The sequence below is a fragment of the Hakea prostrata genome, chromosome 9, assembly GCF_041222555.1.
Source record: "Hakea prostrata isolate BN-2017 chromosome 9, UWA_Hpros_2, whole genome shotgun sequence".
NCBI classification, from domain to species: Eukaryota; Viridiplantae; Streptophyta; class Magnoliopsida; order Proteales; family Proteaceae; genus Hakea; species Hakea prostrata.
Window position 1 is genome coordinate 1,991,809 of NC_142608.1, and position 25,775 is coordinate 2,017,583.

At 39.9% G+C, this 25,775-nt stretch overlaps 4 protein-coding genes across 8 annotated transcripts; 2 read left to right on the forward strand and 2 right to left on the reverse strand.

Annotated features, from left to right (window-relative positions):
* Positions 1-584: 584 nt before the first annotated feature.
* On the reverse strand, positions 585-1,298 carry LOC149003972 (uncharacterized). Its single transcript, XM_089168501.1, has one exon. The coding sequence runs from the start codon at positions 1,296-1,298 to the stop codon at positions 585-587; it is 714 nt and encodes a 237-aa protein (XP_089024627.1).
* A 5,601-nt stretch (positions 1,299-6,899) lies between these two features.
* Positions 6,900-8,692, reverse strand: LOC149003973 (Heavy metal transport/detoxification superfamily protein). Its single transcript, XM_089168583.1, has 3 exons — positions 8,384-8,692; positions 7,978-8,059; positions 6,900-7,862 (listed from the first exon to the last, which is right to left on the reverse strand). The coding sequence occupies exons 1-3, from the start codon at positions 8,393-8,395 to the stop codon at positions 7,231-7,233; spliced, it is 726 nt and encodes a 241-aa protein (XP_089024709.1). The 5' UTR covers positions 8,396-8,692; the 3' UTR covers positions 6,900-7,230.
* A 4,366-nt stretch (positions 8,693-13,058) lies between these two features.
* On the forward strand, positions 13,059-15,635 carry LOC149003974 (pentatricopeptide repeat-containing protein At4g16390, chloroplastic-like). Its single transcript, XM_089169411.1, has one exon. It carries the CDS (start codon positions 13,179-13,181, stop codon positions 15,321-15,323), a length of 2,145 nt encoding a protein of 714 aa, XP_089025537.1. The 5' UTR covers positions 13,059-13,178; the 3' UTR covers positions 15,324-15,635.
* A 2,811-nt stretch (positions 15,636-18,446) lies between these two features.
* On the forward strand, positions 18,447-25,757 carry PHYC (phytochrome C). 5 transcript variants are annotated; one of them, XM_089167883.1, is made up of 5 exons: positions 18,447-19,046; positions 19,284-22,001; positions 23,232-24,048; positions 24,564-24,860; positions 25,059-25,757. In XM_089167883.1, the coding sequence occupies exons 2-5, from the start codon at positions 19,961-19,963 to the stop codon at positions 25,270-25,272; spliced, it is 3,369 nt and encodes a 1,122-aa protein (XP_089024009.1). In that variant the 5' UTR covers positions 18,447-19,046; positions 19,284-19,960; the 3' UTR covers positions 25,273-25,757. The 5 variants fall into 5 exon arrangements, with proteins under 5 accessions (XP_089024009.1, XP_089024007.1, XP_089024012.1 ...); XM_089167881.1 differs by having other exon boundaries at positions 19,307-22,001; XM_089167886.1 differs by having other exon boundaries at positions 19,471-22,001.
* Positions 25,758-25,775: the final 18 nt, after the last annotated feature.

Below are 25,775 nucleotides of genomic sequence, written 5' to 3' on the forward strand. Positions count from 1 at the left end.
AACCAGTTGGTGGTTTCTTGGTTGCTACAAGAGCAAGTGACCAAAATGGACTTGCAACAAAGTTTGAATCACCCCCCCCCTTTTCTTTTTTTTTTTTTTTTTTTTTTTTTTTTAAGTATTTGAAATAAACAAATTAAATAATAAAAGGTAAGAAACCGCAGACAGCCCGCCCACCACCCATCCCTCACCCCCCACCCCCCCACCAAAAAAAAACAAAAAAATTATTTATTTTTTTTCTCCCCTTCCCTCCCCCCCCCCCCCCCCGGCCGCCCCCCTTCTCCTTTTCTTTTTTTTTTTTTTTTTTTTTTTTTTCCTTTCCCCGCCCCCGACGGGGTTGGTTTTTGCCTTTGTTTTTTTCTTTTTTTTTTTTTTTTTTTTTTTTTTTTTTTTTTTTTTTTTTTTTTTTTTTTGGTAATCAACAATCTTATTCAACGCGGGCAAGGGTGGGGAGGAACATAATTCCACCAACCACACGGTGGAAGATGGCCAATCTTTCGGGCCCGAAACCGAGGGCCTTCCTGGCTAAGAGATCTGCAATCACATTAGAACTCCTAGGAATAAAGGCGGGGATACAATGTGTAAAGTTATCCATTAAATAATGGATATCTTGGATCGATGGGTCCACTACCATCGGGGTTGAAGCTCACCATCAAGGTACCGATTATCTGTTTACAGTCAGACTCAATTAAAATTGACTCGTAACCGCATGCAAGTGCCTCCAATAATCCTGCTCTAAAAGCAAGTATTTCACCTTCTTCAGCTGAATTATAGGTCCCAGGTACTGATGAAGCACTCAATAGCTTTCCTTCGGCATCTCGAATAATAATACCTGCACCACCCTTCTTATTTCTTGCAACCCATGAGGCATCTACATTCACTTTCACAAATCCTCTTGGAGGAGGTTCCCAAGTCAACCGACCATTTTCTTCGTTGTCCAACCCCCTTTCTGATGTGGATTTGGCTGTTTTTTGATTGTTCCAGAACTCTTGCATGGAGTAGACTGCCTTCTCCACCACTTCCTGGGGTTTCCAGTTCTTGTTGCCCATGATCCGATCATTTCTAGCTTTCCATAACCACCACACTACAAAGGAACTAAGACTCTTCATAATTTCTTCATCATGCTTGTTTAACTTGCTAAATTCCTTCCATATAGATAGCCATTCTTGAAGAGATCTACATTTATCATCTGAAATTCTCCATGAGAGAGGAGACCAAACCATACACTCTTCGCAACCGGCAATGTAGTAGTACATGGGAAGTTGTTTCTTCATCCAAGCCACATTCTCCACATAATGCATCTACCCCAATCTTCTTGGAGATTAGGTTGGATGTAGTTGCAAGACATTCATTACACGCCCTCCATAGAAAATTTCTGATTTTTGGCCATGTTTTACACTTCCATATCTCTTTCCAGTGCTCTTCACTCAACTCATTCCAACTATGAGTTTTTGATGTTGAAGGGGTCTTCCTTTCCTCCTCCTCTTGGTGTTGTACAAGTACTTTATATGCACTTTTCACGGAGAACTTTCCATCTCTCTGCAGCCCCAAACAAGAGCATCTTCGTTAGGGAACAATGCCAACTTGATATTTAGAATTGCATTAGCCTCTTCAGGAGAAAACCACCTAATGATTTCTGTGTTGTTCCATGCTCTTGACTGTTGATCTATCAAGTCTGCCACTTTTGAAATCCCACAATCAGTTGGCTTTGTAGAAAGGACTTTGAACTTCTTGAGTGTAGGAATCCATGGATCTTTCCAAACATCGATTAGATCTCCCTTTCCTATTTTCCAAATTAGTCCTTTTTGAGTACTTCTCTACCCTCCATGATACTTCTCCATGCCCAAGATGGATTATTGCCCAAACGTGCCTCCATGATGTTGTATTTGGGAAATAGATCTTCTTAAGGAATTGAGCCCAACATGCATCGGGTTGAGAGAGAGTCTCAAGCTACCTTGCTTAACATAGCTTTGTTCGCATTAATGGATCTCTGAAGCCCACTCCTCCCTTTGCCTTTTCTTTGCACAATCTTTTCCAAGACATCCAATGTATTTTTGCTTTTTCCCTAGTCCCTCCCCAAAAGAATCTTGCAGCTCGGCTTTCACCTTATTATGAATGGTTTGGGATTTTGAAGTGAGAAATTGCATAGTTGGAGGATGGAAGAGCTACAACCTTTAAAAGTACTTCTCGGCTAGTTTGATTCAAGAGCTTATGTGTCCATCCTTGGAATCTACTCTCCGCCTTATCACTAAGGGAGTGAAATAATGCCACTTTAGATACCCCAAAGTCCGTTGGAAGCCCTAGATATTTGGTTGGCCCTTCTCCATAGGATACCTTCAAAATTTTTGAGAACCACCTCTTCACTTTTTGCCTTGTGTTGGGACTAAAGCACACATTGGATTTGTTGTAATTTATCATCGCCAGCTTTGCGTAGTATGGATTCCTTCTTTTAAAGCATGGACACTCTTCAGTTGACTTCAGAGAAGTACACAATCATCTGCAAACATCAATGTGTGAGAGGTCTTTCTTCCTTTGATCGAATGCCTTTAATTTCACCTCTACTTTCTCCAAGTGTGATCATCGGTCAATCCTTGTGAGCGTACAAAAGTCTCTAGGTCTCCTTGCCTTAGGCCTCGTTCGTTTATTGAAAATCTCTCCGATCCATTGATTAAAAGTATCTCACGAGGATAGCACATTTAATATTAAATCAACAAATCTAATATTAAACCCCAATTGAGTAAGAATGGCCTCAACATACCTCCATTCAACTCTATCATATGCTCTTTTCATATCCAGTTTGAGCCAACATTGCCTTCTTGCCTTCTTCTTCTTTGATGAATGGAAAGCTTCATGAGCCTGAGATATTATCGTTGGTCGGTCTTTCCGAGGCTTCTGGATGAAGGACAAGATCGGTACGGGTTGTCGTCCCCTTTGGTAGCCACCTTCACAACCTGCTTTTTGGCCTAAATCCTCCACAAGCTCAGAGCATCCTTCTTTGGTATTAAGCATACCAATGTATCATTTGTACCCTCGGGGAAAACCTGATGAGAAAAAATCACAAACAATTTATATTCTCTGGTTAGCTCCCAAAATCTTTGAAAAATGAGGGAGCCATCAACACCGGGCTTTTCGACCCATCTACAAACCATTTTCACTTCATCATGGTGGGGCTCGTCTTGTTTTGTTCCTCTAACTTTTGGTTGAATGCCCCGAATGACACAAGTGAGATCCCTATCCTCAACCCCTTCGGGTGGGGTTTTGTTCTTCAATGCTATAAATATTCTCCTCATTACACCAATCCCCATCTTCATTCTTTATTTTAAAGACTCTTTTCTTCTTCTTCCCTCCTTTCTGAAAGAATTTTTTTCTCACCATCTTGGGCCTCCCCTGTTTTTGTCTCCATAATGTCTCCTCACAACCATTAGTTGTTCCAATTCCTTACCACTTGTTCTCTTTGTATCTTCTTGTACTCTTTACCTTTATTGAGCTCCTTTTGAGTTTTTCAATTTGGTATGAATATTTCCAAAAATTTCGATTCCATTCTTTAAGATCTTCTTGACCCACTCTCTTCTTAATCTGGTGGGGTATCTCTCTTGACCATTTTCTTAACCACTTCATTTTGATTCTTCCCCTCTTCAAATCAACTCCTCTTCTGGTCTTCTCGAATCATAACCAACTGATCTCTCTCCCTCACTTCAATTCCCCTTCATTACCCGCTCTATCACTTTTCGATTTCTCCCTTCTCTTATTACTCCATGTATAAGATGCCCATTAGCCCAAATCTGGCCACATCCGTTCCCTTTCTTATTCCTCATCCTTACTTCCTACTGTACCTCCACTTTTTCTCAAAATTATCACCGTCAGCCAATTCCTGTCTTCCATCCTCATTTTGTCAATGCTTCCACTTTTTTTTTCTATTTTTTTTGTCCCCATATCTAGTTTGTTTTTTTCTTTTTCACTCTTACTCTTCTATTTGAATCTAAATTTCATCTTACATCATCTTCCTTCACTTCTTTGGATCCCTTCATGTATTTCCATTCAATTTTTTCCATTTTTTCTATTTCATTCCCGCCTTATCTCATCGAACATTGTCTTTCCTTTTGGATTTTCTAGGGACTCCCCCCTCAGTATATATCTGTCCGTGTCTTCTCCCCCCCCCTCTTTGTTCATCATCCTCCTCTCTCTTACCACTCGCTTCTACTTCCTGCCTTTCTCTTCTTCTTATTTACATTTCTCCTTCCATCTCAAACCGGCTCACTTTCCCGATTTCTAATCTTGCTCTCTGTGTGCCCTCCTTTTTTACTTTTTTCTTCCTTAAGTCTTTTCTTGTTTTCTTGTGGTGGTTTGGTTTCTTTTTTGTCGGTATTTTCTTTTCTTTTCTCTCTTGGTTTTCTTTCGTTTTTTTGTGTGTTTGGTTTTACCATTTGTTGGTGACTTGCTTTCTTGTTCCCGTGTTTCTTTCCTCCTCTTTCCTTTTTTCTTCTCTCCCCTTTCCAACTCCTCTGTTTTTCCCTTCTTTTTTCCTTCATCATCTCCTTTCCTTCCTTTTTCTTCTCTTTTGCTTTCTTTCCTCCCTTTTCTTCTCTTTTCCTCTTTTTCTTCTCTTTGTATTCCCTCTCTTCTTCATCCCTAAACCCCACCCCATCTCTAGCCTTTCCATTTACCATTTATCCACCCCCCTCCTTCTCTTTTGGGGTTTCTCTCTATCCTCTATGCATGTTCTTTCTCCCCCCGTCCCTTTCTCCCTCTTCTTTCCTTCTCCTTTGCCCTTCCTTTGGCTCATTTTTCTTTGCCTCTGTGTTATCCCCTTTTTGTCATCTCTCCAGGGTTCCCTCCTTCCTCCTACCTCCTCTCTCTACTTCTCTTTTTCTTTTTATCATCTTCCTTCATTTGTTGTTTCCATTTTACTGGTTCCATGCTCCTTCTTCTTCCTTCTAGTTTCCCAGTCATCCCATCCACTTTTTTCTCTTCCTTCTTGCTTTCTTCTTTCTCCTCTTCCTTCATCTCCGACTTTTCTTCTCTTTCTCCTGGTCTCTCCTCTCACCTCCTTTCCTCTTCTCCTCCCTTCTCTCTGTTCTCCTCCCCTTACCTTTTCCTTTTTCCTCCGTCCTCTCCCACTAAGGTTAACTACACTCACGAGAGGAGGAGAAAACATACACTCCCCCGGGGGGGGGGAAAACATTCACTCACAGAGGAGGAGAAAATTTTTGATCAGAAGTGCTTGCAGAGCTTCGGTAAGGTTTATCATCATTGTTTCTTGCAACATACATTTTCAGGTGAAAATTCTTAATGAAAGCATTTGAGTACATATATGTCATCATCGAGCCTTATATAAAAGATGTGCGCATGAATAATTGATTCTGTCCTCCTTTTAGTAGTACTACTACACCGACGTAGAAAATAAGTGAAAATTTGTTATTAAACCATCCGTACTATCTCTATTATTGGTAGCATAGTCTTACATAATCGTGAATTTGACTCTTCTACTTTTCAAAGTGCTATATTTTTCTTTTCCGTATATTATGATTTGTTGTTGTAGGTGGAAGAGCCGTAGAATGAAAAATAATTATTGAACTTGACCACAAAATGTGCACTATCAACCCTTCTGGATCACAATGCGTGTGTCTCTCTCACTTGAAAAAACCACGTGTGCATAAAATAATATCACAACTTACGTTTCCTTATAAAGTTGCTTGATTGATTAATTTGACGGGTGGCTCTTTTTTTTCCCCTTCTATCAATAAAAAAAAACTACCAACAAATTATCAAATGTATATTTTTAAGCATATAAACAAATTATCCATTCATATACATGCTTACCAAATTGTCTTGATTTTTTTTCATATGAAAACAAAGTGGTCCAATTGATCAAACCAATATAGAAAAGTGGGTTTCCTTATTTTCATTTGTGGAATCTTCTGGTGGGGGTCGATGTCATCCTTTTGTTTTTCTTTCTAAAATTACAAATGAAAAAGCATTTATTAAAAGGAGATCACTGTGAGTTTGTGGCCTGTGGTTTGTGAAGCAAGACTTGAAAGTCAAGTAATATTATCAATTGCATGTAGGGAACCAAACTCCAAAGGGATAGTAGTTGAAACTGAACAAATCATTTGAGACTTGAGAGGTAAGCAGCAACAATAATCAAATCTACCTATAGCCAAAATTAATAGAAGCATCAACTTTCAAGTATTCAACCATAATCAAATCTACCTATAGCCACATATACATGCCATTCTTTTTCCCCCCAACAATGGATTCCTTCATTTCCACTCACTTAGTTAAAGGTATGCCTAACTTTCCTTTCCATTTCCTAGATTGCTTTCCAAGCCAAACAATAATGAAGGATACTTTATCTGATTTCTCTTTCTTTAGTATTGATGGTTGCCATATGGAGTCTAATGGAAAGCTTGGCTAATGGTATCAAGGAAATTTCATTCCTAGTACCATATAGTGGAGTTTTACCTTTTACGGTTTTTGCTTTTTTTCCTTACATCATAGAATCTTCGTGTCTTTATCTATTTTATTCATCGTTATAATCTATTCTTTCATTATAATCTTAGCGTGGCACCCTCAGGCCTCGAACCTTCGTCACCCGACTCTTGCTGTTTATACCGCAACCCTAGACTAAAACAAGGTTAAATACTAGTAAAGCTTTAATTGACTTCTTCCATTTCATGATCATTTTGAATTCTAAGTACCAACTACCAATGGACATGCAAATTTCAATTCTACCCACATGCCTTAGGAAGATTTGTAACATCAGTGGATTAATGATGAAGGGCAACTTGGTCAATTCATATGAATGGTTTAACAACAAATCGTCAAGAATGGAGGACTCAGAAACTATAAGACCTTTTTTTTTTTTTTGGCAATGCCATGAGAATAAACACCTGTTAGAAGTCAAAACTATCGGCCATCAAATATTTAATATGGTTAACATGTCTTCAAATTAAGGGTTCCTCCATGAAGGGATGAATTAAAAACAAAATTTATTCGATCATTACAAAATAGTTTATCATTATTTGCAATTTATTTATCTTTAATGGATCTCAATTTGTAGAAGCTACACCATGAATGGAGAGACAATGAAGATAGAAAGTGAAAATGATGGGAACGCAGCCCATCCAAGTCCTAACATGTGGTACACTTTAATGAGTGGGCCAAGAATCCGGTCTGGTTTATTGAAAAAGACGGACCGAGACGAAACGAGGGTGGCTTGGCTCGTCCGTTGCATTACATGACGGTGCATGCATTTGGGTCTTCATCACTGAAATAAGTGCAGGGGCTCCGGCAACTGGGTCTTTCGTAGCAAGGTGGTGGCGGCGGTCTGCCACACTGCTGTGATCCTCCGCAGCCACAATAGCACGGCGGAGGTGGTCTTGCACAAAAATCGTACCAGGACGGTGGTCCTCCGTAACCCTGTTCGCATGGTCCCCCTCCATATCCCTCATAACACGGTCCACAACATACCCCTCTCGGTGGGCGGCAGGGTTCGGGTTCGGGTGGAGGTGGTTCTGGCTTGGGTTCCGGAGGTGGTTCTGGCTTGGGCTTCGGAGGTGGTTCTGGCATGGGCTCCGGAGGTGGGGGTGGAGTTGGTTCTGGCTTGGGTGCCGGAGGTGGGGTTGGAGTTGGTTCTGGCTTGGGTGGAGGTGGCGGTGGAGTTGGTTCTGGCTTGGGTGGAGGTGGCGGTTGCGGTTGCGGTTTGGGCGGCTCAGGAGGCTTTTTCTCGACGATCTTGTACCACTTGATGACGTTTCCAGCTTTGCAACAGAGCTTTTTCATGAGCTTACAGGGGCAGAAAGGACCACTAATGGTGACAGTGTTGTTTTTCTCATCGAATATCTCCTTTTCGATTTGATATCTCTCTTTTGCCAAAGAAAAAGGAAAACCAACAAAAACCAAAAAACAAAAAAATGATAAATGCAAGGAAAAGGAGAAGGTTTATCGAGAATTAATCAAAGAATGGATGAGATGTCTCACCGCGATATTTACAGAGGACTTTCCTGATCTTGTCATGGCAGCGTTGGCACCCAAGATCGACCTTCAGAATTATCGTTGACACCTGCAACACAATCAAGAACTCAAAGAATTGAGTTTTAATTTTTATTTTCCCCTCTCTCTTCAGTCAATCAGAAGCCAAGTTCTGTTAAGAAAAAACAGAGAGGGCGTGTGGATCTGTCTGAAAAAATTAAATTAAGTACAGAAAACAACAAAGCCAGAGACAGAAAGAGATCCGAAGGATTTGATTTTGAAATACGTTGTGAATTGGAAGCCTCTACGAGTCTACACTTCAATTAAGTAGAAGGAAGAAAAATGGCTTAAAAGCTTATTGGTTCCAAAGAAAGAAGACGATGACATAAAAGGAAAGACATTAGATGAAACTGACCTCGGGCGCCATTGTTTGGGGCTTTGAGAGCCGGAGATGAAACTGATTATTCCTGAATCACTCTGAAAGTTCAGATTCGATGAACAAATTGAATTGAATTGAAGAGGAAGAAATTAAAAGAGTGAATAATTGAGGATTTCGATAGATGTGACTTGATTTCCAAGAAACTCTAAATTGTTTTCCAATGGAAACCCACATGGAGGAGATCTGAGAGGGAAATACTCCATTCAGACTTCATGTTGTCGTCTGAGGAGTGATATGAATTGAATGCTAGCAGAGAGGTTTCTGATACAAGCAACGAACCGACGAGAAAGTATTTAAGAATGGGAAATGGGAGATGAGGAATAGATAAACTTGTACGGGAGAAATGAAAAGCCACTTGTATTTTGCCACGTGTACGTTGACGTTGAAATTAAAATACTACCATGTCGATGGTTTATAGGCTTTTGGTACGTGCTTGCTCATCATCTACATCCATATCCCACATTGGCTGCTGGCCGACGGAAACTTCTTACCTTCCATTTTGGCTTATGTTTCAGGCGAATCTACATCTTCCATCCGTCGGGTAGGGTTTGTTAGGCTAGCGCCGCCGCTGCGGCGATGGTGCTCAGGGGAGAGTTTGTATCATCTTTCCTGACGAAGAGCACAGTTCCTTGATAGTATTCCAACCACAAATTATGTGGAATCTACAAGTAAAAAATAATAAGATATTGAAAAAATAAACTCAATCAGTCTAACCCTGTGAGCCTCTGTAATTTGTAATCAACAACATTGTCAAAAGAGACAATCCAGACTCCTCAGGGAACGTCATGTGGATTTTAGTAAGCACCAATCACTCAAAACATGGTTCGACTAGATGTTCAAATGGTATTTTGAGTTGTTGAGATTTAATGAAATCTATGTGGCGTCTTAACGCTGGTACCTGTAAACACCACCATGCCAGCGGTATCAGCTTAAGAAATTCAAAGCTACACAATAAGGATGAGACTCACATTTGAATATTGATAAAATGAATCACGTATGAAATTTCTATTGGGTGTCACGTGGGCCCTACATTTAGTGTATTGTGATAAGCATGAGGGAAGCACTTAATGCCCCCTGACGACAGAAAGGTGATATGGACTCGCCTTAGGCTAGCTAGCTTTTCTACCATATGTGCACAACTAAGCAAGAAAGTTGTGCAAAGCCACAGTGGTGTGGATTGGACCGGATTAGCCTGGTCGATTTGGTTTGACTTTATTCATTCAATTTTACTAGATAATAAGCTTGGTTCGGTTCGGTTCAATTTGATTAGATAATAGTCTTTATCATACTACCAACTCTAAATTGACAATTTTAAATTTTAAGTTGCTAATGGAGAATCCACTTGATTTTTCCAACTACTTCTATCAAAGTGTTGATTAGTCAACTACAACTGAAATATGCCAATATGAAATATTAGACCCAATTTCATTATACTATCGTATAATAACATGCATTTTTGTTTGTAATGTCATGATACATTACTTTTATAATGTACCATTTGTAAGACCCAAAAATGGGTTGGCCTTATCGTTTCATTTCTCCATACTCCTTTGCAAAGCACCCTTAGATACTTCCCCCAACCCCCTCTCTCATTTTTATAGTTAAAAGATCACTTGTATTAAATAGAGATACATATGTGAAATCAATTCATCCATAAGTAGTGAGCTACATCGATTCTCCCCGACAATGTGAGCCAAAGTCGATCCATTGTGTCCTTTTCTATCTATTGAGTAATTCCAACCAACCAAGGTTGAATTGGAGTAGGCAGTTGTCCCTTGCTATTGACATTGCCAAAAAGTTAGCCATAACATTTGTTCTTTTGTAAAAATTTATAATTTTTCAATCCACAACTGCTTATAGATAAAGATCCCACCAACTCTACCATCTGAACCAACATTTCCTTGGTTCCCACAGCCCATCAATATTTAGTTTCACTACGAGGTTGATCCATTGGATTCTTTCGCTAAATAACTACATCAAGGTGGTGGTGCCAAACCCTCCGTTAGAGATCCTCTGCATTGTGGAAGACATTAGGTCCCTATTTGTTGTATTGAAATCTCATTTTCTTGTATTCTAAGAGCTGTAAATATAGTGGTTGCTTTTTTGGCTTGGAGAGCCTTATTCCTTATAAATAGGACAGTTTGGCAAACTTCCAACTCTTGGTTTTCTGATCTGTGTACTCAGGACTACTAGAATTCATTTTGCATTTCTATTCAATAAATCAGCTTTCTACCCAAAAAAAAATAAAATAGCCTAATACATTTTCTTTTGAAGTAAGCACATAGTACAAAGTGTCGGCGATACAGGGCAATATATCGCCCGTCCACTGGGGGCTACACGACTCCCCCCATCGACGCTACACGTACTAAATGTTGACGATATATCGTGAAAAGTTGATTTTTCGGCGATATATTGCTAAATTCACCATATTTAACAGAATTTCATTCAATTTTTGCCAAAATGACGTAGGACATTTACAAGGCTTCGGGGCGCTGCCCCCACACCTGTGTTCGTCGGCAACAAAATGTGAAGCATGAGTCATACTCAATATAATTGTATAATGAATTGTAAACTTTAGTACTTCTCTTCACTAATTGTGTATTTGTGTTTTATTTGCAGGTTTACATTAGTTTATATGAGTTTTACAAACTTCTAGTTTTGCCCACATATAGCCGAGCATGATGTGCCAATCAGAAACTTTAGATTAAATGATGTTTTAGGCCAAAATAATGCTCCAAGCATATTTATTGGCCTCAAATTAGGCTACACAACACAGTTCAAACCAAAACAACCTAAATATCCCCTGAAACTAGGGGACAAATTTTCATCAACACCCTGCCAAAAGTCAACATATTGGCAAAATGTCGTCGTGTCGCTGATGTCACCAGCCACTGACACAGCGACATAGTCCGACATTTCAGATCTTGAGTAAACATCAAACATAACAGATATGAAAAATCTATTCTCTACAATTTTTTTTTATAAAACTTTGTTCATACAAAGTGAACTTAAGAATTCATTCTTTACTACAATTGTGGCAAACAAGTATCACATTTTAAGAAGGGTAATCATGGTTTGAAGTAGCAGCTTGAATTGGTTCTTTTTGAATTTTTTTCTTTTTTTCTTTGGATAATAAGTCTTTTGCTCATTTGATTGTGAGGAATAAAGGGAAAAGAATCGTCATGACCTCTACGGTATACCAAATTATTTGATAAAACTAACTCTCGAAAGATATAGTTAAGGTGTACATAAAATAGAAAACCGTCATTGAAATATTAATTCAACCTACCACGGATTGAACTTTTCAAAATCTTTATCTTATCTCTTTGAAAATCTATCTTTCTTTGGATTTTTGTTTGCGGCAGAGCGGATATCTTCCGCGCACTGCTCCGTGAACGCTACATCTGTTCTTATAATATTCAACGGCTAGAAATGAAAAGCGGTATTAACGTATGTTTTATACTTTAGGTTTTAAAGTTCTTAAATTTACCATCAAAACCCAATTGACACAGTGAATAAGGAAGAGCGAAGGAGATATACTACCTTATTTCTACGTTGCTCAACAGCAACGGCGAGACCAAGAGTGGATTAGATCAAACTCAAAGATGAGGACGATGATCAACAACAGTTTCAAGCCATGGATACTGCAGCAGATTTGTCCGTACCCTGTATCTTCACCTGGGCAACAAAGAGAAGAAACCCAGTAGCCAACAACCGATAGGGATTTTTGGGTATAAGGGAAGAGGAGATAAAAGAGAAGGGATAGCAGCCGACACGGCAGAAGACAACATTGAAGGATTTCGTTGCAGCTTTTTAATCCAAAGAGGCAACAGAGATGGCCGTATCCATGAAAGTCCAGACATCCACCCCTGAATTCCTCAAAATCGATCTAAAAAATCCATCGGTAACAAAGATATTCCCAAATTTCACCTAATTTTTATCGAAGACCTAGAGTTTTGATATCATGCAATCTGCATACCGATCGGATCAGATAACATTAAGAGAAACAAATTGTTAACATCATTTAGCATGCATATACAGATTCAACACTCTGCCTCGTTAACTCGTTCTTCATCTTCGTATATCCACAAATCAATCCAAATAGAAGAAATGCTTCATCTTTCGGAAAGAATCATCAGAAGACTAGATCTCAAAGGCGAGATAAGAATTGAAAAGGCAAATCAGCCAGAAAAGAAGAAAGAAGGCCGAATCTTTGAAAACTAAACCAAGTTTTCCAGGTTGCTCAAGTTCAGGCCTTTCGGTTGCTTGGCATTTGTGGTAAATTTCTAATGGAAATTTCAGAATATCTCTGAAAAAATTAAATTAGCCACGTCATAATTTCTCCACATCAGGAGTATCTTGAAGATCCAAATCATGTTTGCTTGATGGAGGAAGAAGAGTTTAAGGCGAACAACCCGATGATGATGGGTTTTGATTGTAAATTTAAAAACCTAAAAACCTAAAGTGTAAAACATACGTTAATACCGCTTTTCATTTCTAGCCGTTGGATATTATAAGAACAGGATGTCACGTTCGCGGCAGTGCGCGGAGGATATCCGCTCTAACACGAACAAAAATCCCAATCGGTGTGGGACTATTACTCAAATTGACAAACACAGTTTTTCCGTTAATTATCCACGGAAATTTCGAAATGTTGTCCTATTAAGAATTATCCAAAGAATATTGATAATATAAAGAGAACATTCTAGCATTCTTCTTTCTAACACTACTGTGACAGACTAAAGCCCAAACGAAGAACTGGAGAAGAGAAATGGCTTCCCATCTATCTTCAGTGTCTAATTTCTGCCATAACCATCTCAGTCTCTGCAACAATCCTCAACCAGTGTTTTCAATCACTCCATCACTCTTCCCTTTGAGGCCCAAAATCTTCATCTGCCCTCTTAGACTCAATTCTCGCTCATCTCAACAGGTCTACTCTTTCTCTTCATTATCTGAGGTTTCTCTGCAAGACCCAGTTTCACAAGAATCTCAAGCTCTAAACCCAAATCATGTCTTGTCACAAGAAGAGGTCCCCTGCTCCGATGGCGAAAATGCTCCTTCATCCAAAAGCTATATTTGGGTAAACCCCAGAAGTCCCCGAGCTGCACAGCTTCGTCAGCGTTCTTACGATTCCAGGTATTCATTGCTTAAGAAACTCGCTGCCTCTCTGAATTCATGCAACCCAACTGAGGAAGATGTCACCAGAGTGTTGGCTGATCTGGGAGAGAACCCATTGGAGCAAGATGCCGTTGTCATTCTTAATCACTTGGAGAACTCAATGACGGCGCCTTTTGCTCTTAAATACTTCCAGCAGAAGCTGAAACCAAAGCGAGAGGTAATTCTTTATAACGTGACTTTAAAAGTTTTCAGGAAATGTAAGGATTTTGATAGAGCAGAGAAGTTGTTCGATGAAATGCTCAAGAGGGGAGTCAAACCCGACAACGTTACATTCTCCACTATTATCAGTTGCGCAAGGCACTGTTCTTTGCCCTATAAGGCTGTAGAGTGGTTTGAGAAAATGCCAGACTTTGGGTGCGTTCCTGATAATATGACTCACTCCACCGTCATAGATGCCTATGGTCGAGCGGGCAACATTGAGAAGGTCCTGAGCCTGTATGATCGTGCAAGGACTGAGAAGTGGCGCATTGATTTGGTTACGTTCTCAACGGTGATCAAGACGTATGGTATGTCGGGTAATTTTAATGGGGCTTTTAATGTTCAGAATCATATGAAGGCTTTAGGATTGAAACCAAATTTACTTATCTACAACACTTTGTTGGATGTCGTCGGGAGAGCTAAAAGGCCATGGCAGGCAAAGTCTCTGTATAAAGATATGATTGACAATGGGATTTCACCGAATAGGTCAACCTATGCAGCCCTTCTTCGAGCATATTGTAGAGCCCGTTATGCTCAAGATGCCTTCAATATATATGGGGAGATGAAGAGCAAGGATTTAGAATTCAACGTGGTTCTCTACAACACCCTTTTAGCAATGTGTGCTGATATGGGTTATGTTGATGAGGCTGTTGAAATTTTTGAAGAAATGAAGAGGTCTCAGACTTCTAAGCCTGACAGTTGGACATTCTCATCGTTGATTACCATCTATTCGTGTAGTGGGAAAGTTTTGGAGGCCGAGAGCACGTGGAATGAGATGTTGGAAGCAGGTTTTGAGCCTAACATATTCGTTTTGACATCGCTTATCCAGTGCTATGGGAAAGTTAATCGGACAGATGATGTTGTGAAGACTTTCAATCGAGTTCTAGAATTGGGTATAGATCCTGATGATCGGTTCTGTGGTTGCCTCCTAAATGTGATGACCCATACACAGAAAGAAGAACTTGAGAAGTTGATTGACTGCATCGAGAGGGCTAACCCAAAACTGGGTGCTGTGGTGAAACTAATGGTGGCAAAGAAAACGAGTAATGAGTTGTTTAAACAAGAAGCTACTGAGCTCTTCAGTTCAATTGATGCAGATGTCAAGAAGGGTTACTGCAATTGCTTGATTGATCTCTGTGTTAACCTCAGTTTGTTGGAAAGAGCTCGTGAGCTATTGGACCTGGGGATCGCACTTGATATATACAAAGGTATTCAATTCAAGTCACCAACAGAGTGGTCATTGCATTTAAAGAGACTCTCCATTGGGGCAGCCATGACTGCATTGGATGTCTGGTTTAATGATTTATCCAAAGCTCTAGAGAATGGGGAGCAACTGCCATCATCGCTTGGAATACACACCGGTCATGGAAAGCACAAATACTCGGACAAAGGAATAGCAAGTGCCCTGGAGTCCCACTTCAAGGAATTGAATGCCCCATTCCATGAGGTCCCTGATAAGGTTGGTTGGTTTTTAACTACTGATGTTCCCCTCAAGTCATGGTTGGAGTCGAGAAGCTCAGCTCAACTGGATACCGCATAGGTGTATTATGGATGGCTTTCTCTGCAAAAATTAGCTTTGGAAGTCCATTTCATATTCTCTTGGGATGGCATGTCAATTTTCTATATAACTGTTCTTATTCCTGGTTCCTCTTATTAAGCAATTCTCTTCAAAGAGACCAAATTTTGTACTTTGTAATAGTGGGATAGGCTTTTCAATCCTTAAAATTTCTTCTGGTCTGAGTGCTGTGTCTCTGTAATATCTAGTAGGCTAGCAAATGATTTGAAAGTACATTCAGGCATTTCAGTAATTTCAAATGTAAATTTGCCAACTGGTATATGCAGACTATGAGGCTTTTGTACAGGGTTCCCTACGCGGCCCCATTGCAGTTTTGGGAGAGTAAGAGATCCCCATTTGGAATCCGACAAAAAGACGAACTATTTCCTATAACTTGGGAGAGAGTTCTCTGATCAGGTGGCACATATATAGAAGGAGCTGCAGCAAGATGATAGAAAACCTTTTTCCCAAGATGTCATCTAGTTGAGGGAAGATTTGTTGGTTTTGGTTGGAATGATTATTGGGTGACAACCCTATGCAATGCAAGTTAGGTAGGGAGTCAGGTTACTGACTAAATGTTTAGGTGATATGCTAAAGATCTTCCAATTCCCTAGCTGGATCTAGTTAAACAATAAACCATGAGAGGTTGCCAATATCACTTTGATCTCTGTAATGCCACTGATGTTACAGGGAATGCCACAGATGACTGTTGCCGGCTTGGCTCTTCTCCGTCTTCGTCTGGTTTACTTTCTTGGATTAGATTCTGAGTTTGAAATGTAATTTTAGAATTTGCTTCATATGAGATGACATAGAAGAGTACTTATCAAAGACAACTAAGTCTGAATGGAATTCATCTAATGAAACCATGGCTTTAGGTATTGTAAGCAGATTAGATTGGTTGAAGCTGAGGCATACACATACAATGATACAAGTTGATTTTTATAGATGAAACCAAATCTGACCTAACCCCATGGGTCATATGTGATGTCTACCCTAAACCAACCATATGTGCAATTCTTATCTCTTCTCCAACCCCCCCTCTCCAGGTCTCTCTGTTAATCATTTCAGGGTTACAGATCTAACTCAATCTCTCCTACCGCCGCAATCATGAGAATCAGTTACCTTATGTATATCCCCAAAAAAAAACAATTTTTTTTTTTTTTTTGGAAATCAAATTCTTTTTTAAATAAAGAAAAAAAGACCACGAGATCATCTACATGGGTATTGTATTATGTAATATATCAAATTGCCACTTGCGTAGAGAGCAAATGGGCTGTGCTGGAAATAGAAATGGGCTTTGAGAATATTCTATCACTGAATTCTTTTATAAATGTAGTTGACTAGTCAACCTCTTGTTTGTGTAGACTTATCAAGGGAAAATGACTTTTATAAGTTCATACACTTGACGGTTAAGCCGTCCGATTGGCATTTGGCTGGAAATGAAAAATTTTCAGCTAAAAAGGCTTTATTGGGCCAATTATCATGGGCTCAAGGCCCAATGGGTTGTTAATGTTGATTTTCCTTTGGACTTTCGAGTAAAAAAAGTCAAATACAGCCACTTTGCCACCTTTGTGCGAAGACCAATATCCAATTCATTTTTGACAAAGAAATGAATTTATAGATGCGTGACATGTGTCTCAACATTACATCAAAAGGTCGACATTTATCTATAAGTCATAAATAATTTTTTTAATTTAATCACAACTCTTTGATGAAACTTATAAATAAATTTCAATAATTTAATGTGATGTTAGGACATATGTCATACATTTACTCATAAATACACGGAATAAAAATTCCCCTTGTAAGAGCCTGAGTCACCATATTTTCTTTCTTTCTTTCTTCACGTGTCTGCTTGAGGTGAAAATGGGGCCCACCACCGCCTCCCTCCTCGACCCGCTAAAATCTCCCATCCCTCCTCCATTATGACCATGACTATTCACGTGTGGAGAGCGACATTTAAGAAAGATAATACTATACACTATACTTTTGTGTTCTTTTTTCCAAGCCTTTTTCGTGAAGAATAAAGAACATGTACATCTTTCAATAATTTGCAAAGGACGAATTTGTCCAAAATAAAATTTTCAAAAAATAAAAAAAGATTTTTTTTTTGAGATTCGAGGTTCATCCGGGCCCAGACTGAATAAAAAAATTTTTTATTTCTCTTTTATTCTAGTGATTGATGTTAGTCTCTTAATTTGAATAAATATTCTCTCCATCCGGTGCATTTGTGCATCTAATGCATTCTCAACCATTGGACTATTTGTGCGTTTGATTTGTTCAATCATTGGATGGACAACATGACAGAATTAATTGCAACCATTGGATTTGATTAATTTATGATTCAAATCCGACAGTTGCGATTAAATTCGTCTACATGTCGTCCATCCAATGTTGGACGCAGTGATGCATTGGATGCACAAAGAGCTTAGATAGAGAGGATTTGGATCATTCGAATTGAGCTGCCAAATGTTTTGCCATTAATCATTCCTTGGTTACTGCAATATGTATTGGTAAAGACCAACATTTTTTGGTTGAGTGCACCATTTTGCTCTTGTCCCCTTGTAATATCTTCTCTACAGACTATGTTTGAAACCTTTCTTGCTCTCCTAGCAAACCAATTATTTGGTTCTCCCTAACTAGTTCGAAGGTGATATTCCTACCATGCCCTGATCCTTTGAAGAGTCTTTCACTTAATCCTTTCCACCCAAACTTTTCATCATCACCATATAATGCCAGCCCTAATAGTATCCTATGTTCAAATGGGTTAGAGGATCTTGATCACTGGTATTTCTCTTGTCCCTTCTTCCACTCCCTCCAGGAGAAAGCCGTTCCCTCTATTTGACTCCTATTGCGATCATCTTTCAGTTTTGCTCAAGATTAGTACTAAAGCTTTTTGTTGGCTTGTCTATTTGTGAAATGGTCTTAAAGTGCCATTATTCATAGCTTGTGGTGAGAAATTAATCTCAAGGGATGACCTTCAAATCTAAATTATTGGATATGATTTGAAAAAATGTTTTGGTGTTTATATTTTAAGTTGTGCCATATCCTCCATTTTCCGATTGTTGATTCCCAACGAATAGGTGACATTCTAGTACAGTTTCATTCTAATAAGAAAAGATCAACTTAGAGTCAAAAAACCTTCTCTTTTGTTCTTCCTGCCGCACAACAGCAGCGTTTTCACCTTGTCGATGAGGTTGACTCTATTGGGCTTCATCAACTCTGTTTAATTTAAGGCACACAAGATTAAAATCAATCTGAATTATGCAAATTTGTCTTCATCTTCTAATGAACGACTTAACGCTTAAACGACTGCCTGTGATATATATGGTACGAAAGCTGTAAAGAAGTGCCGTGTAGAGTGGAAGATGTTGAAATGAATCCAACACCATTGCCGTTTGTTCTCCACCGCCAAAAGCCAGGGAGAGAACTGGGCAAATGAGAAGATGCATTTTCGATGACAATTATATTAGATCTTTCCAGTAAAGTGACACGCCACGATGAGAGACGAATGAAGGGGAAGAGAGAGATTTACAACCGCTAATTGAAGCATCGAGCCCGAGGCATGGAGCATCTGTTTACTTCTAATCTAACGACAGTGTTTATCGAGATAAGGATGAATTTAATAATGGGTAGTTTGCGGACAAATTGAGAGGTTGGTTCACATCTTGTCCTGCCATGGAAGAGTGGTGATGCTTAAAGTTAAAGGTATGATTATTCAGCTCAAGATCCAATTACTTACTGTTCCGTCTATCTCCATAGGCTTCAAACAAATGCTTCATGGGTCTGTGCTCTGTGTAGCTTAACTCTTGGTAATCATAGTTTTTCCTTCATTTGTTTCTCTGTTAATCTAATTGTTCTCTGTCATTATTCAATGGGTAATTCAAGTATAAAAAAAGGTTTTTTTTCCTTAAGTATCTCATGATGACGGAAAATCCAAACCAGAGCTGATTTCTTCTTCCGGACAGAAAAACCAAAGAAAATTAAAAGTGTTTGCGTTTTCATGAGTGAGCTGCCGAAGTCGATTTGGATTCACGTGTTGCTGACCCATCTCCTGCGAAATTGATGGTCAGTCTATCTTATCTCTCCTCACATAACCTTTTCTTCTTTCTGTTCTTTACCCTATTCGCAGAAACAGTTGTCGATCGCTTGATGTTTCCTGTCGGGCGTATGGAAATCATGGAGATTCTGTGATGGGTTCCCCGTTACAGTTCTCACTCTTTGGATCTGCTGATGGTATTTGTGGGTTACCCATCTCAACTGCTGTTAGCAATCCAGGGGTTTCCCTAGAAATTAAGGAAGACAACTCTCTTTGGATATGTTCTTGGAGAACCCAATTTCTGTCTACCTGTCTTCATGGGTTTTGGATGAGAACCAACTCAGGGGGGGGCGCCGCCTTGAATTTTTCCTGCTAGGATCCTCGTGAAGGAGTGAACTAAGCTTATTTAAGTTCTAGATTTGATTTTGGTTTACGATATGAAATTTTTGATAGTTTAGCACACTTGGGTTCCATGTCTAATGTTGAAGGCTGCAAGTTGTGGTCCGAATAGAGCTCTTGGAGGTTTCTGTTACATGGGCAACTCTGATTAAAGTTGCAGTGGAACAGCACGAATTAGGACGACATGTCGTCAAAGTCCAACCGAACAAATTGTTCTAGGAACAGCTCTGCTCGATCAAAGCACAGTGCTCGTGTTGTTGCCCAGACATCAGTAGATGCTAAGCTTCATGAAGAATTTGAAGAGTCCGAACAGTTGTTTGATTACTCCACTTCCATTGACCTTAACATCTCAAGCACCGATAACAATGCCCCCTCATCCAGTGTTTCAGCTTACCTTCAACGGATGCAGAGGGGGAAGCTCATACAACCCTTTGGATGTATAATTGCTCTGGACGAGCAGAGTTTTGCTGTTATTGCCTACAGCGAGAATGCCCCTGAGATGTTGGACCTGGCTCCACACGCGGTCCCCAGCATTGAACAACAAGAAGCCCTCACAATCGGTACAGATGCTCGAACCCTTTTCCGCTCCTCAAGTGCTGCAGCCTTGCAGAAAGCTGCCACTTTTGATGATGTTAATCTCCTCAATCCGATATTGGTACACTGTCGGAACTCTGGTAAGCCTTTCTATGCAATTCTGCACCGGATTGATGTTGGGTTAGTTATAGATTTGGAGCCGGTGAATCCTGCTGATGTCCCAGTCACTGCTGCTGGGGCATTGAAATCTTATAAACTTGCAGCCAAAGCCATCTCCAGATTACAATCTTTGCCGAGTGGAAATATTTCATTGTTATGTGATGTACTGGTTCGTGAAGTCAGTGATCTCACAGGTTATGATAGGATAATGGTGTACAAGTTTCATGAAGATGAACATGGCGAAGTGGTTGCTGAGTGCTGTAGACGTGATTTAGAGCCATATCTTGGCTTACATTACCCAGCTACAGATATACCACAGGCTTCAAGGTTCCTCTTCATGAAGAATAAGGTTAGGATGATCTGTGACTGCTTTGCGTCCCCGGTGAAAGTGATCCAGGACAAGAAACTGGCACAGCCATTGTGCCTTGGTGGATCCACATTGAGAGCTCCCCATGGGTGCCATGCACAGTACATGTCTAACATGGGATCCATTGCATCCCTTGTAGTGTCTGTTACAATCAATGAAGATGATGATGAGATGGAGAGCGATCAGCAAAAGAGTAAGAGGCTGTGGGGTTTGGTCGTTTGCCATCATACAAGCCCTAGGTTTGTCCCATTCCCTCTGAGGTATGCCTGTGAGTTTTTGATACAAGTTTTTGGTATACAACTTAACAAGGAAGTGGAGTTGGCAGCTCAACAAAGGGAGAGGCATATTCTGCGGACTCAGACTATGCTTTGTGACATGCTCCTTAGGGATTCTCCTGTGGGGATTGTTACAAAATCGCCTAATGTGATGGACCTTGTTAAGTGCGACGGAGCTGCACTCTACTACAAAAACAAATTTTGGTTGCTTGGCATCACGCCCACAGAGGGACAAATAAAAGATATAGCTACATGGCTTCTTGAGTGCCATGATCAGAGTACAGGTTTGAGTACAGATAGCCTTATGGAAGCTGGCTACCCATGTGCTTCTGTTCTTGGGGATGCAGTTTGTGGAATGGCTGCCATCAAGATTTCTTCAAAGGATTTCCTCTTTTGGTTCCGTTCCCATGCTGCAAAGGAGATCAAGTGGGGTGGTGCAAAACATGACCCAGTCAATAAGGATGATGACAGGAAAATGAACCCCAGATCATCGTTCAAGGCTTTTCTGGAGGTAGTAAAGATGCGGAGCTTACCATGGGAAGATGTTGAGATGGATGCCATCCACTCGTTGCAGCTTATAATGAGAGGATCCTTGCAAGATGATAAAGAGAATGATTCCAAGACAATCATTAATGCACCCTCAGTTGATACGAGGATCCAAAGAGTGGATGAACTGCAGCTTGTTACAAGTGAGATGGTTCGTCTTATTGAGACAGCTTCTGTCCCAATCTTGGCTGTTGATGCATCTACCAATATAAATGGATGGAATACCAAAGCATCTGAATTGACAGGATTATCTGTGCAGCAAGCAATTGGAGTCCCTTTTACTGAACTTGTCACTGATGATTCAGTTGAAGATGTAAAAAGCATGCTCCACTCGGCTTTGCAAGGTGATATAGAGTTTCTTTTTCCCGTTTATTTAGCTTATAGTACATGAGGCATCTTCCTGCTTCATTGACTCCGAGAGGAAATTTCGTTAATTGTAGTTCTCAACATTTATCTTTTTGTTAAAATATTTGCTTGAGAGATGGTCCCATTTTTCACACTAATTTTTTTATAAAATTAGGGGCTACAAAAAAATATGCATTACAGTGTGAGACACTTAGTCCGTCCACTTTTCTTATGTAATATAGCTTCTTCTTTTTTCTTTTTTTTTTTTTTTTTTTTTTTTTGGGGGGGGGGGGGGTATTGGGGTTGTTAGGTGAGTTACACTAGGTGATCAAAGTGTCTTCCACTAGGTGGTTCATTTGGTAGTTGGCAGCTCGGAAGAGGTCTTGAAGCACTTTGGAGACAGAACTAGAGCTTCCTTTTTGGTCATTTGTAAATAAATAAACTTGGAACTCATTCATGGTATACCATATAGTCAAGGTGTATGATCGAACTTTGACGTATGTTAAATCCAGTTCTCTGCTATCTAATTTGCAGTCCAGATTAACCATATCACCCATTGTGTTCCTGGTCACCACAAATTTCTTCTCTAGTGACCTCTCCACTTCAGTCATATACAGGGTCCACCATATTGATCTGATGCCAGTGACTCACATATGGAGGCTTATGGAATTTGGGATGCAATGAATCTGATTCATGGAAGATAGCATGTTATATATATATATATATATATATATATATATATATCTGTTACCGTGTGTGAATGAGCCTAACTCCAGAGCACTACACAATAGGAGTGCTTACTGACGGCAAAAGGCCCAAATCAAGCAAAATACAGCATGAGAGCACTAACACAATAGGAGAGCTGACTCAGGGCAGAAGGCCCAAATCAAGCAGAACACAGCACATAAATCCTTTAATAGAAACTTGGAATCCTTTTCTTTTTCTTCAAGAAATTGTACTTTTGCTAGTACGATTAGATCTGCTCCGCATTTTTTAGTTCTTGCCTCCTTATTGGAAGCAACCGAGGAGAGTCAGAATTATACTGATTGTTGAGGGGTATCATCTTCTAATTTTAATTGAGTGGCATTAATTCTAAATCCAAGTGTCTGATGCTCAGGCTTTGACACGGTTCAGTCTTGTAGTCAGTGTGATTTTTCCCCTTTTCTTGGTTTTTAGTGCTTTCAAGATACAGAAACTGAATCACCAATTGATCTGTTTCCAAATGACAGGCAATGAAGAGAAACACATTGAGATCAAGCTTAAAACATTTGGTTCTGAGGAGGGGAAAGGGCCTATAATCCTGGTTGGCAATGCTTGTTGTTACCGGGACACTAAAGAAAAGGTGGTAGGAGTTTGCTTCATTGGGCAAGACATGACAGGGCAAAAGATGGTAATGGACAAATACACCCGTATTCAAGGCGATTACATTTCAATCGTACGAAGTCCTTCTGCACTTATTCCTCCAATATTTATGACAGATGAATGTGGTTGCTGTGTTGAGTGGAATAATGCAATGCAGAAGTTTTCTGGTCTGAAGAGGGAAGAAGCCATTAATAAGATGCTTCTTGGGGAGGTGTTCACTCTTAATAACTTTGGTTGTCGGGTTAAAGATCAAGATACATTGACCAAGCTCAAGATATTACTGAATGGCGTAATTGCAGGCCAAGATGCAGATAAATTGCTACTGGGATTCTACAGCCAGCATGGTAAGTATGTGGAAGCTTTAGTTTCTGCGAACAAGAGGACAGATGCTGAAGGTAAGGTTACTGGGGCTCTCTGCTTTTTGCATGTTGCTAGCCCAGAACTTCAACGTGCTTTAAAGGTGCAAAAATTATCGGAACAGGCTGCAACAAATAGTTTTATGGAGCTGGCATACATACGTAAGCAAATCAAGAACCCACTTGAAGGGATTATCTTTACACACAATCTGATGGGGACTTCTGATTTGAGAGAAGAACAGAAGCAACTTTTGAGGAGGACTACTCTGTGTCAGGAACAGATAGGCAAGATAGTTGATGACGTTGATCTAGAAAGTATTGAACAGGGGTATGTTTTGTTTACTTAATTGCCTGTCTGTATCCATGTTTCCTTGATCATTTACTACTGTTAGGCTGTCTATTTGTTTTCTTCTCATAAAATTGATTTCACTAGTTCTTGTAGAGGTAATTGTAATTTTCATAGTACAGTTCCTCATCATCACAAATGCATTAGTCACTCTGTCTATGGACAATGTTAGTTACTTCCTACTGAATTGTCTTTGTCAATGTTAAATCTCTTAAGTGCTTCCACCCCAGACACTCATACACACCCCCTAAATAAAAGAGAATCTCCTTTGCAAATTGATTTGTTGGTGAATGTGACTAGATTTTCATGCATAGAACATTATATCCAGATAATATATTATGGCATTATGAAAATTGGATGCATATTTTATTACATCTCCTTTCGAAGTCTGAGATTTTGACTGCATTTTGGATTTGTAATTAGAAGATATAGTTTACATATCCATTAACATCTTCATGAACTTATTGATTTTATTACGTTGTGGCCCTCAATTACAGCTATGTGGAATTGAATGCCATCGAATTCAACCTTGGGGAGACTCTGGAGGTTGTCATTACACAAGCTATGATTTTGAGCAGGGAGAGACAGGTGGACCTCGTCCCGGAATCACCAAGGGAAGTGTCCTCCATGTTATTATATGGTGATAACCTGAGACTTCAGCAGGTCCTGTCAGATTTCTTGACAAATGCACTCCTCTTCACCCCAGCATTTGAAGGGTCATCAGTTGTGCTCCAGGTCACCCCTAGAGAGGAGCGTATAGGGGCTGCCATACACATTGTTCATGTTGAATTTCGGTGAGCTAAGTCCAAACCTATTGATTGACACCAACCCCCCCCCACCACATAAGAAACACACACACCCAACTTTCTTTCCCTTCTTGCATTCCGATTTTGGTAGTTGCAGCAGTATATCATCTTCATGCTTACAGTTCATATTTTTTGGTGTTAGATGGTCTGGCCATACTGATAATTATCTTATGGTTACAATGGCAGGATAACACACCCAGCACCTGGAATCTCAGAAGCTTTGATTCAAGAGATGTTCCACCAAAGCAATGGTTTTTCAAAACAAGGTCTTGGCCTGTATATCAGCCAACAACTTGTGAAGACCATGAATGGTACCGTACAGTATCTTAGGGAGGCAGAGAGGTCATCTTTCATCATTCTCGTTGAATTCCCTTTGGTTCGTAAGGCGCCTTACAAATGATAGGCGACCTTAACTTTCAAGAAGAATCAGGCTGCCAAACTGTTCCCATTCCAACTTCACGTGGTCTGAACTGATAATGCATCACCATAGTCCTTCAGAGAGACTTTGTTTCCACAGCTCATCACAACGACATGGCTGATTGGGCTGGACAAAGACGGAGAGCACCAGGCTGCAGTGTTTTTTGACCCCCCCCCCCCTACATTTGTTTTGTTTTATAAAAGAAAAACTGCTCAGGATTGGGCACCAAAGCAGGCAAAAAATTGTAAAGCAAGATACTGTCAACTCTCTTCCTTATTGTATTGCTTTCTATTCTAAGCTTTGTAGGAGTTACTGCTCCATGAAGAGTATCCCACGAGTATCTATAACAAACACATACGCATGAAACACACTTTGTTCAACTCCAAGCTAAACCTGATTTGAGCTGCTGTTTATGATGATTAACCAAAAACAAGCAGTAAATGTGTTTTAGTTGTTTGTATCAAATGTTACAAGCATTATGCTGT